At 41.8% G+C, this 15,606-nt stretch overlaps 1 protein-coding gene across 2 annotated transcripts; it reads left to right on the top strand.

Moving 5' to 3' along the window:
* Positions 1–831: 831 nt before the first annotated feature.
* On the top strand, positions 832–14,992 carry mst1ra (macrophage stimulating 1 receptor a). Of its 2 annotated transcripts, none has more exons than XM_088309630.1 (21): positions 832–883; positions 1,934–3,217; positions 7,095–7,265; positions 7,335–7,454; positions 7,533–7,703; positions 7,799–7,965; positions 8,265–8,394; positions 8,469–8,605; positions 9,101–9,283; positions 9,388–9,487; positions 9,885–10,115; positions 10,202–10,348; positions 10,846–11,008; positions 11,093–11,182; positions 11,358–11,564; positions 11,646–11,726; positions 11,796–11,977; positions 12,115–12,224; positions 12,756–12,921; positions 13,505–13,641; positions 13,721–14,992. In XM_088309630.1, exons 2-21 carry the CDS (start codon positions 2,000–2,002, stop codon positions 13,938–13,940), a joined length of 4,131 nt encoding a protein of 1,376 aa, XP_088165756.1. In that variant the 5' UTR covers positions 832–883; positions 1,934–1,999; the 3' UTR covers positions 13,941–14,992. The 2 variants fall into 2 exon arrangements, with proteins under 2 accessions (XP_088165756.1, XP_088165757.1); XM_088309631.1 differs by having other exon boundaries at positions 11,361–11,564.
* The last annotated feature ends 614 nt before the right edge of the window (positions 14,993–15,606 follow it).

A 15,606-nucleotide genomic window follows, 5' to 3' on the forward strand; every position in this document is an offset into this window, starting at 1 on the left:
AACTTTTTTTAATAAAAAAAAGACAATTAATTATCACAGATTATCATTAATATTTCATATAAATTATCATTATTAATATCGAACATTTGTTTTGGTATTGTATTTAATAACAATTCAATCAATAACCTTTAACTTGATTGTGTTGAAGTTCTAATAGATTTTTTTTTCATTTTACTTTATTATTTTAACAGTACTAAAACGGTAAAAATCCACAAGTCTTTTTTTAAGTAGCTTTCAAATTATTTCTAATGTGGATAGAAAATAAGTAATTTAAATAATAATTAAAATATTCATTTTGAAATAATTGAACTGGAGATACATTTCTTATTGTAGCATGATTTTCTTTCATTATTTTATGTTCGTTGTGGTTGGAATTTTTAGAACAATTTTTTGGCTTGAATACATTTAGTTTATGAACTCCAAAGACAATGCACTCAATAACAGTATTTTTGGATTAAATTGTAAATTACATTATTGTTGTTCAGTGTTATGCTTTTTTTAATTACAGAATATTTGTTTAAAAATATTTAAATAGACTGACAACTTTTTTAAATCATGGAGGTTCAAATGTATTTCTTTATATTAAATATTTAGTTAAAATTAGTTAAAAAATAGTTAAAATATTTAATAATAATAATAATAATTTATAATGAATAAACATGTTTATTGTTGTTAAAATACAGTAAATGTAATTATTTTTGTATTTCCATGACATTTGCTATGCAACATAGAGCCTGAGTTCCTTAATAATTTTATTTTGAAGGTGAACAAAGTAAACACCCGCTTTGTCTTTCTACCACTAGCGAGTGCTTGACAAGTTTGGAGTTGCGGGGCAGCTTGAACTCTGCTCAGACTACATAGACTTCCAGTCATCCTCTGTCAGGTGAGCCTCAACCCATTTACTTTTTGGCTCGTTTTATTTATTTTTTTAACTTAAACATAAACGCAGATTTGTCACAACTAGACGCACACAATTTTAAGATGACTTTAAGTGTAGTTTCATCTAAAAAAATATCCTACTGTAGCATAGTTAAGCCTTACGTGTGTTGTTAGACTTGTTACCGCTTATGACTGCAACTTGTTAACATTTCTCCCGTGTTACTGCTACTACTGAAATGCAGATTTAGGAATTGCTTATTCACCCGATAGTCTCCATGGTTGCTGATCACATTTCCAAAGCAAGTCATGGCTTGCCTCTAAACAACTAAGCTCCTCTCTTTTTCAGGCCGCCTTTACACTCATGTGTCAGTGTATTTCCAGTCATATCCAGAAGAATACTAATACCTGATATCTTCTGTCCTCACTTTGGCTGGATTTACAATGACAAATCCAAATGGTCAATTCCTGGACTTTGACATATGCTTTATGGATTCCATATGTACGGGATCAATAACTAAATATTGAAGCGTCATAAAACATAAATAGTCCCACGTGCCCCATGTCGAAAAACTTTAAAATATACATCGACAGTAAGTGTTAATACAATCACACATGAATAACACAAATATGTAACATTACAGAGTATATAGTTGTCTTCGGCTGACTCAGTCCACCTTGCCCCACCCACTTTATTGACTTTTATTATTAATATGATGTCATCCTCAACGTAGTGTTGTCCAGGGTAAACCCGCTTGTTGCCAAAAGTCAGCAAAGCTCCAGCTCACCCATCACCGAAATGTCATACAAAAAATGAATGGGTGATTTGTTTTAGGGCAAGTTTTAGGTGAACAGAATACTTAAGAGTTGCTCTTTCTATCGTTTTTCAACTATCTAAGATTTTGTTAACTACACAACGGATCAAAATATTGGAAACTTCAATACAGGTTTGCAGGTTGTTGGCTGGCTTGTTGTTGACACATGGTATCAATAATGGGTTGATGTTATCGAAAGAGGAAATGTGTTATTTATAAAAGTGTAAAATATCCTCCCGCAGAGCTCTACTGTTGCTCAAGAATGACATCAAAGTCCAGAGAGGTGTCTTCCACGTAGCCCGCCGAATATGAGGGGCCGTGCCGCAGAGATGCTGGCGTGGGCGGCCACCTTGCTGACACTATGCACGTGGATACGGGCCGACATCTCCCCGGGACAGCGCACGTGCCCTGCGGGTTCCCGCAGTCAGGTGGACTTCTCAGTCAAATATACACTGCCGCGTTTTCAAACGGAGCATCCCATACAGAACGTGGCGGCCAACCCGCTCACCCCAGAGGTGTATGTCGCCTCACGGAACACGGTGGAGGCGGTGGATGACAAGCTGAGCAGAGTGTGGGAGGTGAAAACAGGGCCGCTGGGGAGTCCGGAGTGTCAAACCTGCCAAATTTGCAACATTGAAGTAGATCCCAGTGACCAGGTGGATACGGACAACGAGGTGCTGCTCTTGGACGCGGCGCTGGCTTTTCTGCCGTACCTATATGTATGCGGCAGTACCCAACATGGCATCTGTTTCTTCATCGACGTTGAGGTCATGCCGCCAAAACCTCAGTGTTTATACAAAGAAGACCAAAACTCCCCCTCTTACTGCCCGGACTGTCTGGCCAGTCCGCTGGGCACCAAGGTCACCATAGTGGAACAGGCAGCCACGTCATACTTCTTTGTGGCGGCCTCCGTTAATGACAACGTAGTGCAGAAGTTCCCCCGCAGGTCGGTGTCTGTGGTCAGGCCGCTCTCGACCGAAGATGGATTCCAAATGGTGATGGAGGGCCTGACAGTGCTGCCCCACCTGAGAGACTCGTACAGGATTGATTACATCTATAGCTTCTCCACACGGGAGTTTGTCTACTTCCTATCCCTGCAGAGGGAGAACCCCTCCAAGGACGATTCGGCCTTTCAGACCCGATTAGGACGGCTACCCGTAGGGACTCACGAGGTGTGGACGTACCGTGAGCTGGTGCTGGAGTGCAGGTACGAGCCCAAAAGGCGTAGAAGGGAGCCGTACAGGGATATCGTGTACAACGGACTCATGGCGGCCCACTACGGCCATGCGGGAAAGGATCTGGCTTTGGAGTTGAGAGTGGCCGAGACGGAGGACATCCTTTATGGTGTGTTTGCGCTGGTGAATGTGGAGGGAGAACCCCAAAACAACTCGGCCCTGTGCGCCTTTTCCTTGAGCGATGTCAACAGCAAGATCGACACAGGCGTCGAGGACTGCTGCAGGTCTGGACCGGAACAATTATCTAGAGGATTGTGTCATTTTCAGATGTGTGAGAACTGCCCGCATGAGGTGAGTAATTCTGTGGTACAAAGTCCAAAATCAAAAGTTACCATGACCACAACATTTGGTATGATTTCACAATACAAGAGTCGGAAGGAAAACTTCCTGTTAGGACATACTGCATGAACAGAACTCTTTCTCTTTACACTGCCACAATACACATTCGCATTTGGCCACCTGAGAGCAAACAATTGTGATGGTGTCTCTTGAAGCGTGCAGTGTAAAGCCAGCCTTAGTCATGCCAGATTTTCCATGTAAGTGTGAGGGTGAGAGGTTTGGAAAATGGATGGATGGATATGATATAGTTCAAAGCACCTCTGCTTAGTACATTTCCCCGTCGGTTCTGAGTTTCAGAGTTCAAATCTCGGTTACAGTTGTCCTGTGTGGCATTTGCATGTACTCCCTGCAAGCTTGGGGACAATGTGGCAACTCTCCACAGACATTTTTTTAATTGAGACTAGAACCCATATCTCCTGACTGCAAAGTAGATCTCAAGAGCTTTCGGCTTGAGTAGATTGCAGTCAACAGTGCTTCACTGTTTTCATGTCTACTTTGAAGGAGCAATATTGTGTTTTTTCATTCTTTAAAACTGTGTCTTAGTGTTTTAATAACACGCCTATGAAATGCTTTCATCAAAATACCCCAAGGATCAAGAATCAAAGCTATTATGCAGTAGATATTTGTAGCCTCGCAGAAATCAGCCTCTTTTGAGAGGGCTGTCCTGTCTTATACAAACGAGTCACTGCGCAAAGCGGGAACAGCTTTTGTTTCCATGATGAATAGTGTTGGAGCTACCAAGCCCCCAAAAGACCATAGAAGCATTAGTTATATTTTCACTTATGGAGACAGCACTTTATCACCTGGCCAACCAATTACACTTGTCAGTCAGTGTCGTGTAACGTGTGGCTCATGTTGCGCACACATTACAGAACAAAAATTCCCCACCTACACCAGCACATTCTCAATACCTCAACGCACTGTTAAGTATGTCGCTCATCATTCACAAAATAACGCTAATCTGTGATTCCAGCACTGCAGCTTTGCTTAACGTTCAGCTTTGACAAGATGGTGTTTCAGTGCAGTCCACTCCTCGCTCAACACCTAGTGTAGCGGATGAGAAACTTGGGGTGAGGGCTGTATTCTGTAAAGTAGACTCTCTGTCTTTCATAATCCAGTAAATTCCGAGTTATTCAGTCACACGCACACTTTTTTTTAAATAGGTAGCTAAAAAAGTATATTTACCCATGTAGCAACATGTTTATCATTATTATATTATTGAATATCATTAGACTGTAAAGTTCTGGCCAGTGCAATATACACTACATTACATGCATTAAATCTCTCAAAGAGAAATTAATAAAGGTGTGTGAAAAGGCACAAGGCAAATGACAAGCCTGGGAGGGGTGCATGAGTCAGTAGTGCACATTACCATGCTCTGGTTTTCCTCAACAAACGATTGCTTTACAGTGGACAGGACAGACACCAACGATAAAAATGTTTGTCATAAATTTGACAACTAAAGCGGCCTGCAGTTACAAGCAAAGGTTGATTTCGCAGAAAGGTGTGGTCTTTCCTTTTTTATGGAGTTCAAACCGTGTCCTTTGAGCAGCAGTGTGTACACGGACAGGAATGCTTGCCAACAACTGTGTAATAAATCCTGCTGATAAAAAGGTGGAATTTCAAAAGGGGGAGGGACTGCTCTCAAACAGGAAATTGGAGGATGATGGAAAATATTCTGGGATACATATGGTGTTCCAACCAAGCGTTTCAAATAGTTGAAGTTAATTCACTCCAAAATGTTGTCACAGAGCAGTGCACGCTGAGACGATCGAAAGAGTCACATGCCAGAACTTGTTAAGACAACTTTCAAGTGGAATGATTTCACCTTTTTTTTTTAACAGTCATTCTTTTTAATTAACTGCTCTTATTCTGTGTTTACACGTGAGAGCCTCAAAAGTCCACTTTAAGTTGCTCTGAGACACTCAGTCAACATATGGAGTCTGTCCTTGCATTTTTTATGGCACAAATGTTACTTTTGAGTGCAGACAAGGTGGAGAACTTCCTCTTTAAATGTATACACAAGTGCATGTGACTGTTGATACATAGCGAGGGAAACATAAGGGCAAAAGCAAAGGGGTGAAAGTACTATCATGGTTTTGGTAGGTAGGCCTGAAGTCTCTGAACGGGCAAAGCGGGAACAAATCGGCAGGAATTTGACCCTTACTGAATCTGCGAATAAACACAGCAGGCAAGAACAAATATGAGGGGAAAATGAAATAAATAAAGAACACCAACAGAAACATATCAGCCAATTACCAAAAGTTTGAGTTTGAAGCATGTGAGACAGAGGATGTGTAGCTAACACCGGTCTCTCCCAATGAGAAGATTCTAGGTTCTTATCGCAACATAAGAGTTTCCATGGATTCCTGGCGCTTGAGTTGGTTCCCTCCAGCTTCCACCCACATACCAAAAACATGTACAAGTGCATCTCAATAAATTTAGTGGGGAAAAAAACGTTGTTTCAGTAGTTCAAGTCAGAAGTCAAATACTCCACAAACACACACACACCAGAATGTATTCACAGCGCTTGACTTTTTCAATGCGTTGTTTCAGTCTCATTCCATCTTTGTTTCCTCTCAATATGCTACGCACAACACCCCATGATGACAATGTGGGGTTTTTTTGTGGATGTATTTAAAAAAAAAAAAAAAACTAAGAAATCACATGTACACAAGTATTCACAGCCTTTGCAGTAAAGCTCAAAATTGCGCATGATGCACCTCATTATATTTCTACTGATCATTCTTGAGAGGCCGCTTCTGCTTAATTAAGTCCACATGTGTACATTCAGTTGATTGGACTACATTTAAAAAGGCATACACTTGTCTATACTGTATGAGGCCACATGGGTGACAGTGCAAGGAATTATCTGTCAGCCTCCAGGAAAGGATTGTCTTGAGGCACAAATCTTTGGAAGGGTACAGAAAATATTCTGTTGCTTTGAAGGTTACAGTGAGCATAGTTGCCTCGATTATCCGTTAATGGAAGAAGTTCAAGACCACCAGGACTCTTGAGAGAGCTGGCCAGCCGTCTAAACTGAATAATTGCTGAGAAACAGAAATAGTCAGGGAGGTGACCAGAACCTTATAGTCATCCTGTCAGAGCTCTAATGGTGCTCTGTGAAGAGAAAGGAACCTTCCAGGACAGCCATTTCTGCAGCACTCCACCAATCATGCCCGTATGCTAGAGTAACCTGACAAGTGACCTTAGTACACGGCACATGGCAGCCCGTTATGAGCTTGCCAAAAAGGCACATGAAGAACTCTCAGGCCATGAGAAATAAAACTCTCTGGTCTGATGAGACAAAGAGAGAATTCTTTGCAGTGAATGCCAGCCATCGTGTTTGGTGAAAACAAGGCACGGCTTATCACCTGAGCAATAGCATCGATAATCAGAATGCCCTTTATTGTCATTATACTCAGATTGGAGAGCTCCCCTCTCTTTGGCAACATAACAAATAATTTAATGAAATATATCAATTAAATTCATTAAAGATTAGCTAGTTAAATAAAAATAAATAAATATGAAATTAAATAAATAAAACACATTTTCTTCCAGTTTTATTTGCGAAAAATACTTTACACTAATGGGTGTAGAATTTTGAGAATAAAATCTTTGTGCTTATTTTGTGAATTGAACTTCTGAAAGAAATGTATGTTTCCATGACATTCTAATTTATTAAGATGCACCTCTAAGGTTCATTGAAAAAATGCTCTTAGGTGTCTGTCATTCTGTAAAACAGTATGCCCTGAAGAAAGTCCAATGGACAATCTACAATATGCCCAAAACGTCATTTCTCCGATTGGTCTTTTTGTCTTTGTTGCAGTCGGGCAACACCACATGCACAGACAAACCCACGCTGGTGTCACAACCGTACTACAGAATAGACGTCTTCAACCGTAAGATGAGGGATGTCCTCTTCACGTCTATCCTGGTGACCATTAGTGGGAGAAACACTCTGGGGCACTTTGGGACCTCAGATGGAAGAATCTTGCAGGTAGCTAACTTCAGTTTTGACGGGGATTATATACTGCTTGGTTTACTACCGTTACCTTTGTGCTTTTAGGTCATTCTTAAAATTGACACACCCTTCGTTTTTGCCAACTATTCCCTTGGAGAGACGCCAATATCTAGAACAGCAACAGTCTTCAATGATGATTCGCTTCTTTTCGTGGCTGGAAATCAAGTAATATTTCTGACTCATGCCTCATAAATGATTTCTGGAGCTTCTCTTCACCCTTGTGTCTTTTCACCTCCGATCCAGTTGTTTCGGGTTCCTACCATTGGACCGGGCTGTACACATTTTGTGACATGCTCCATGTGTTTGATGTCGCCGAGCTTCATGAACTGCGGCTGGTGCTCGGGAATGTGCTCAAGGCAAGATGAGTGCGCCACCCTATGGAATAAACATTCTTGCTCGCCAGTCATAACAGAGGTAGCTCAACAGCCGGTTCAAACAATGAGAGACTTGACAACGCTTACTGGAGCGCGTCATTGGGATTGATTGTTTTTTCTTTTTTGTATCTGCAGTTTTTCCCCAAAACGGCACCAGCTGGTGGGGAAACCGAGCTGACACTTTGCGGAAGACAGTTTCAATCGCCTCAGAGACCGCCCATCAACAACGGTGTCACCCACATTGTCACTGTGGGCTCAGGGACCATGTGTACTATCCTGCCTGACAAAAGCAGAAGCCAAGTGTGAGTAGCATACATGCAAAAAAACGAAATCTGATACCTACGAGTCCTGAGATTTAATTGTACTCTCCATCAATATTAGACATAAAGACAGTAAAAGCATGAATTGTATTTTCACTTGGCGGCAGCACTTGATCACAGAGCCAATAAATCGTACGTCACATATGCAGCGGACACATGTGCAACCGTCATTTGACATCCCCCAGACATGTCCAACTACAATAGACACGACAAGACACTCAAGCCCAAGAGGCCTACCTATGCTGAATTCTCACACTTTTGATTTTTTTTTTCTGATGCAGGTTTGTTTGTAAGCTGAAGGAGAAAGTGTCAAACAACAATCTGACAATCAGTCTGGAAGTACATGAGGGGAACACGAGGGCCGAGAACTCCATCGAGGGCACAGCTCGGGTGTCAGGCTTCTCTGTTGTGGTGAGATGACTGAAGGTTTATCCAATAGAACGACTCTTATTGTGATGAAAGCAAAATCTCATGTGTCTAATCAGGAGCCCAGCATTACACAAATCAAACCCGAGCATGGCCCTGTTTTTGGCGGTACACTTGTTACACTGACGGGGCACAACCTTGATTCTGGGATGCAAAGGGAAGCCTTCATCGCTGACAAAAAGTGTCACATTCAAGGGTAAGCAAAACAGGACTATCGAACCATCAACATCGTCATAGTCGTAAAGTTAAAAATATCTCAGTTCATGGGTTGTTCTAGAAAAGAGAATTTTGTGCTTCCTTGGGCCCTTCATTAGCTTAAGTTGGGCACATGCATACCATCAATCCAGACAAACTTGAGCATTTTGTCCCCCTAGCTCTCAAAACAGCACCGACCCGATATTTGAAGTCTCTGTCCACTTATCCTGTGATTTGTCAAATGTGATTTCTCCAAACAGATATATTTAAATATTTACCATGGTAAATTCTGATGTTTGAGGTCATCACAGAATTGGGCCAAGTCACATAAAGATAGCCAATTAGGGAGCAGATCTGTGAGGGAAACTCTTTCCAACAGGATAATTCGACCGAGACATCCCATAATCAGGCCTTGGAAGTGGGAAAAAATGCTACAATTTAGTCTCCATGATCGATGTTGTGCACCCCTCATATCACATTCGATGATTGTGTCCAGTGTTCCTCAGGAAGGAAGTGGGACATTGTCTTCAATTGTATGCCTCACTGCGGCTGCGACAAATGTCGGGAGTGTTCCTGTCAAAGTGGTCATCGACAACTTCGAAGTCGCCACCGCTAAGACATTCGCCTACAAGAAAAACCCTGTTATAACGTCTGTCTATCCTCAATGCAGTTTCAGCAGGTATGACGGAATGAAATGATTAAAAATAGGATCCAACACACATTACAGTATCTATTTCATGCAAATCTAATGTTGCTAAATTGCTGATTTATGCTGTCCTTCAGTGGCTCCAAGTTAGAAATCGAGGGTCAGAATCTTGACTCTGCACATAAAACTGTGCTTCACTACACTTCCAAAAGCTCCCCATTGGAAGCCCACACAATGGTAAGATTTACTTTCCTGTTATTGACCAAAAAGGTTCATGGATTAATGTCACCTGTTGTATATTTCGTCCGGAGCTGGGCACTTGACCCTTTTTTGTTGGTTAGTGCCCCGTCGTCCAGCCGCAAGCTGGCTCGCTTTCCAGTCTCGACCCTTCGGCCTTATTCATAGAAATTGTCGTGGGCCGGACTAAATTCCACCTCCGGCCGTGATCAATAGAACCCTTTTTTAAGAATTGTCACACTCCCAATAATGGACGTCCGGCTGGGTCAGACGGCCGTAGTGCCCAGCTCAGGTTTCATCATTACAGGTTTTTGCAAAAGAAAAAAAAAAAAAATGCCCTCTGATTTTTTTCTTTCAGTGTGGCGTTAGTCTTTTAAATATAATCTTTTCCTTTCAGGAATGTAACGGTTCAGGGAATGCAACCCATATGACATGCCAGGCCCCTGCTTTTCCATTCCACGTGTCGGAAGACAGGTCAGACATAGGGGAGCTTTTTATTCACATGGACGGCAAGAAAAACATCTGGAGGAAACGATTTGACTACCACCCCGATGCCAAAGTCATCCCATTTGAAAACGAAGACAATGTATTGTACCTCAAACCGGGAGAGACTGAAGTTTCGCTTCACGTATGTTTACACAAGGTTACGTTACTCCACCCACCCAGCATCGCATGTGTACGATAACAAACATGTAAATATCATGTTTAAAACAGCATCACAAACTGAACACGGTGAACCTGTGCATGAAGATCACCATGACAATCGGGGACATGGACTGTAACGCCCAGGTTCTTTTGAATGAGCTGACCTGCAGGATTCCTAAGAACCACGCAATCCCCAGTGAGGGATTGCCTGTCAGGGTGAGATAGTAACGCTCCTCAAACCACTGTAGTTCACTCGTAAATACAGTTACCGTCCGCAGCGGTCATTACATAATCCATTTTACATTCAGCTCCATTCAGAGGGTGATGTGATAATTCTTGGTATGACACAAGTTGAGTAAAATACACATTACGACGTATACTGCCAACTAGTACATGTAATTTTGCAATGGGACATTTTTTTTTCAAGGAAACAGTTGTTTTGTGATCGTTTGAAACAGCTGTCAAATGTATGGGTCACTTCTTCCTTTTTTCACCTGGATGGGTGATTTTTTTAGTTTTGAAGGGGCAGTTATGTTTAATTTCAAAGACTGCACAAATGACCTTGCTCTCTTCTAATGTGGGGTCAACGCAGAGTATGGATTTCATAGCCAACATATCTGTGGGTGGCACGGCTTGTTGAGCCCTGCGTTTAAAATGATATGCAGGTGTACACAATGTTGTGGCTGATGAGAGAAAACCATCTACCACTATAGGTCTCCGTGAACGGCGAGTCCCACGACGTGGGCACTGTCCTCTATGAGGACGACAATCACGATTCAGTCATCGCAGCCATTGTGCTGGGGGTAATCTTCGCCTCAGTGGCGGGCGCTGGAATCGCTCTAGTTGTGATGATTCATTTGAGAAAAAAGAAGCGAGGTGAGGCATCAGCGCTCGATAACGAGTTGTCACAATTCCTGCTTTGTGTGTTTCATTGCCACTTAATCATGTTTGTGCTCCCAGCCATCATTGAGAATCGTTTAACCACCAGACTTTCGATGAACCGCATGGGCAGCCACGCTGAAATGTCCCCGACGGGTGACTACAGGCAGGGTGAGACAATGGCTAGAAAGCAGCATGACTGCCTCACAGTTCTGGAGTTTGGGGTTACAATCTCAGCTGCAGCATTCCTGTGTGGAGTTTGTATGTTCTTTCCATGCCTGCATGGACAGAACAAATGGATGAACGGTTAAAGTTTTTCCAGTCCGTCCAACTCTGTGTGTTTCAGTAGATTCCGGCCAAACGTCCGCTTCTGGAGGAATGGCCTTTCACGGTCTTCTGTACGCAGCCAGCCATGATCACCTGGCTGTTCCCTTGATTCCGCGGAACAGCGTCTCAATGATCAGCCTCAGCTCTGACCTGCTTGACGAGGTCAAGGACGTCCTTATCCCCGCCGAAATGCTACGAATTGAAGATAGCCAGAGCATTGGCAAAGGTAGCAAATGCTTTTGGGTCACTGGAAAGCCATCAGTGTCGTTGCTCACATGCCACGTAGGTAATTCCTCTTCTCATGCAGGTCACTTTGGGACTGTGTATCATGGATATCTGAAGGACAGCAGTCAGCAAGAGATCCACTGTGCTGTTAAATCACTGAATCGTAAGTGAACGGGGTTTTACCAATGTCTTAATTTGTTGGGTTTTTTTTAAGGCTGAAATGTGTCAACAGGAATCACTGATCTAAAGGAAGTGGACCAATTTCTCAGAGAGGGAATTATCATGAAGGGCTTTCACCATCCCAACATTCTGTCTCTGCTCGGCATCATGCTGCCCAAAGAAGGGCTCCCCCTGGTGGTGCTGCCTTACATGAAGCACGGCGATGTGCGGCATTTTATCCGCTCACCGCAAAGGGTAATGTTTCACAATCAAACCTGCTGGGACCTTTGACTGTCAATGTTTGCTCTGCAATCCTGTCGGGGATGTCTGTTTTTTTTTTTAAATCATTGTGTAAGTTAGCTCTGTTTGACGTTTACGTTTGTCATAAACAGAATCCAACGGTAAAAGACCTTATAGGCTTTGGACTGCAGGTTGCCAAGGGTATGCAGTATTTAGCACAGAAGAAATTTGTGCACAGAGACCTGGCTGCACGAAACTGCATGTGAGTGTGAACTCTATATCACACACACATTGGGGGAAATTATTATTTTGGATAGTTTGTGCACTGACAAAGTAATTAACAGTCTGTAATTTTTGTTGTTAATTGGTTATGGCAGTGGTGGACAAACGTTTTGATTGGCGGGCCACAATGGGTTCTAAAATTTGACAGAGGGGCCGGAGCAGGAGAAGATGGATGGAATGTTTTGGGAACCTTACCTCATTTGAGAAAAAAAATACATTTAATTTTAAATGAACGTGAACAAAAGCATTACAACAAAATCTATGTGTTTGACACACCACAATATATAGAAACTAAAACATTAACAAGGTTTATTCATGTAATTTTTTTTTCAAGTTTGGCGGGCCGGATTAAAACGTTTAAAGGGTCGCATGTGGCCCCCGGGCCGTAGTTTGCCCACGCCTCGGTTATAGTAAGAGACAGGTTATCAGTCAAAAATGCATAAGTGTGTTTCTTATGCATTTTTGAAAGTAAAATTAAAAGTTATTATTATTGTCTTTCCTCGCTCATAAGGCTGGATGAGACTTTCACCGTCAAGGTGGCAGACTTTGGCATGGCACGTGACATTTACGACAAAGAGTACTACAGTATTCAAGACCACAAGAGGGCAAAGTTACCGGTCAAGTGGATGGCCATTGAGAGCTTGCAGACACAGAAGTTCACCACCAAGTCGGATGTGGTGAGTAGACAAGTCGCCCGTGTTCACTCGCCAGACATGACAGTTCTACACCATAGCAGACCTACATACAAATTCTGCCTTCACAAATTGGCATAAATAAATCTATTTAAAATATGATTAATTGTATTGTTTTGCTTGTCAGTGCATTTTGTGTATATATCACTGCAAAACATTACTTAATCAAAACTTCGTTTTTGTTTTGTGTGTGTGTGTGTGGGGGGGGGTTGCCACAACACGGTGAACTAGTGGTCCACATGTTCTCTGGTTCTGGGTTTAGAATCTCAAGTTTGTTGCTCTCCCCATCTTTGGACACTGGGTTCCTCCCACGTTCCAAAATGTGCCTTGTGATTGACTGGCGACGGTTCAGGGAGTGCTCCGATTCTCCTACAAAAGTTCAGCAGGGATGGGCTCCATAAAGACATACAGCCAATCACACTCATGTTCACGCCTACGGAACTTTAGAGTCTCCAATGACCCTAAAATACTTGTTTTTGGAATGTAAAAGAAAGGAGGCCTGATTATTAGCATCTGCGTTAACGCACCTCACAAAGCTGGATGCTCTCTTTTACTACGTCTCTTATAGTGGTCCTATGGCGTGTTGATGTGGGAGCTGCTGACCAGAGGAGCCAGTCCATACCCAGAAGTTGACCCCTATGACATCACACACTATTTACTTCGGGGCCGTCGGCTACCTCAGCCACAATATTGCCCTGATACTCTGTAAGCCGCTCTTCCAATAACCTCATCATCATCATTTTGTCATGCTTGTGCAATCACCTCTCATCCGTTCATTCCACAGCTATTCCATCATGCTGGCGTGTTGGGACCCGGAGCCCGAACGTAGGCCGACTTTCCACAGCTTGGTCGCAGACGTGCAGCACATTCTGTCCTGTCTCACGGGAGAACACTACATTAACTTGAAGGTCAACTACGTCAATTTAGACCAGGCCAGGGCTTACCCTTCACTGACTGCATCCGCGGACGAGGCCGAGGGCTCAGAGTCAGACACGAGCAGTTAAGATGGCAGCTAAGGATCTCCAAAATGGAAAAGAACGCACAATCCAGCTCTTTGGGATTACAAAAAAAGACTTACTTGGAGTTTGTTTATTTATCATGTTTTATCTACATTGAAAGACACTGTATGTGCTAGGGACTAAGGCTGGATCTGCACTGCAAGGTTTTTGAGACAATTCCAATTTTTTTGCTGTCAAGTGGCATGAAGGCAAAAATAGAAAAACAGTAACACAGAATCAGATGTCTTCAGATCAGAATAAAGCCTCTTCTAAATGTGGATACACTCAGATTGGATAAACCCCGTTAATGTGAGCACAGTGAGTACAGCATAAATACCGCCACACCAAAATGTCGCGAAAAGTATCTCATCTGAAATATCGGCGAGCTCATCTCCAGTTGATTTAATCAGTGTGTAATCTAGTCCTATTTTGTAGAACGCAAAACTATTATTCTGTTGTATGAATGACGCAGATTAATTGTACCTTCTGCCATTTTGTGGAAGAGCTTTTACTTGTTCTACCTCACATTGGAATAGATAGATCAACAAGTTAGATTATGTGTCTTGAATAAATAATATTTGGACCAAGTGAGTTACATTAGTTTAGATTGTAATCTAGAAAAGCATTGACAATAACGCTTTCCTCATTTTAATCAATGGTGGCATGTCGACCCGGGCCGACGAAACAAAACATCCCCTTTAATATTTGTGTTACTAATATACTGTATTATTGTTTACTCCTGTGTTGACTCTTGTGGAGTTATTGAAATGCATTAAGTGTCACTTGTAAAGTACATGGATATATATATATATATATATATTTGCATCAAATTGGTATTTAGCTCTTGGACATGCAGTACAAATCCAGCCAGTGATTGGTGTGACACTGTGCAAGTTCCACATCCTGTTACAACAAATGATCTTGACCAAAACAGAACTTGAAATTAAAAAAAGACCATGTTAAATACAAGTGAGGCCAAATGAATGTAAGCTTTAGTCTTGCTGTAGATTTTTTGTCATTACTGTAAGTGTGTTGGCATTAAATGAATGTTAACCTAAGATCAGGGAACAACTTTTGCAGACGTAAATATTTTTTCTGAATATGCATTATGTCAAGTACATGTGAAACCAGTTCCGAGGATGAAGATTAACTCAATCTATTTGTCGTGGTGTGCCTTATACATTTCAGGGTTCTCAAACCCGGGTTCCAGAACCTCTGAGGGTTTGAAAGCTTGGAGCTTTGGGGTCTGCAAAATTTGCAATAAATATTACATTATTATTTTTTTTAAAAAAAGGCCACATTCTTTGATTCGCAGACTGGCGACCAATAAAACACTCATAACATAATAAAGAAAGAAATGACTTTTCCCCACCATGATTAGGACACTTCACACATATCTCACATCATTACACTAATGTAGTTTTAAATTTTTTATTTTAAAATAAAATGTGTTTTATTGCAGGAAAAAAGCCCCCCGTTTTTCAAGAACAAAAGTGTTTTTTTGTTCTTCAAGAATCTTGTCCAGAATTAAAGGAATAGTATCACAAGAATAAAGTCGCAAAAACATTATGTTTCACTTCTTAAAAATAGGCAATATAGCATTCAGGCGTGCATTATGTTTAGGTTGATGAGCGGGCTCTTGGAAAAAAATTCTACTCTGTAAGGGGTCGCT

The sequence above is a fragment of the Idiotropiscis lumnitzeri genome, chromosome 11 (assembly GCF_059441095.1).
Source record: "Idiotropiscis lumnitzeri isolate Australia: NSW breed Sydney's pygmy pipehorse chromosome 11, RoL_Ilum_1.0, whole genome shotgun sequence".
In the NCBI taxonomy this organism is placed as follows: Eukaryota; Metazoa; Chordata; class Actinopteri; order Syngnathiformes; family Syngnathidae; genus Idiotropiscis; species Idiotropiscis lumnitzeri.

What these genes read in the sequence shown, in the direction of transcription:
- mst1ra (XM_088309630.1), top strand. Translation starts at nt 2,000, where the DNA reads ATGAGGGGCCGTGCCGCAGAGATGCTGGCGTGGGCGGCCACCTTGCTG. An exon ending in GCTCGCCAGTCATAACAGAG is followed by an intron (nt 7,704 to 7,798) that starts GTAGCTCAACAG and finishes TTGTATCTGCAG; the next exon opens with TTTTTCCCCAAAACGGCACC. An exon ending in GACGGGTGACTACAGGCAGG is followed by an intron (nt 11,183 to 11,357) that starts GTGAGACAATGG and finishes TGTGTGTTTCAG; the next exon opens with TAGATTCCGGCCAAACGTCC.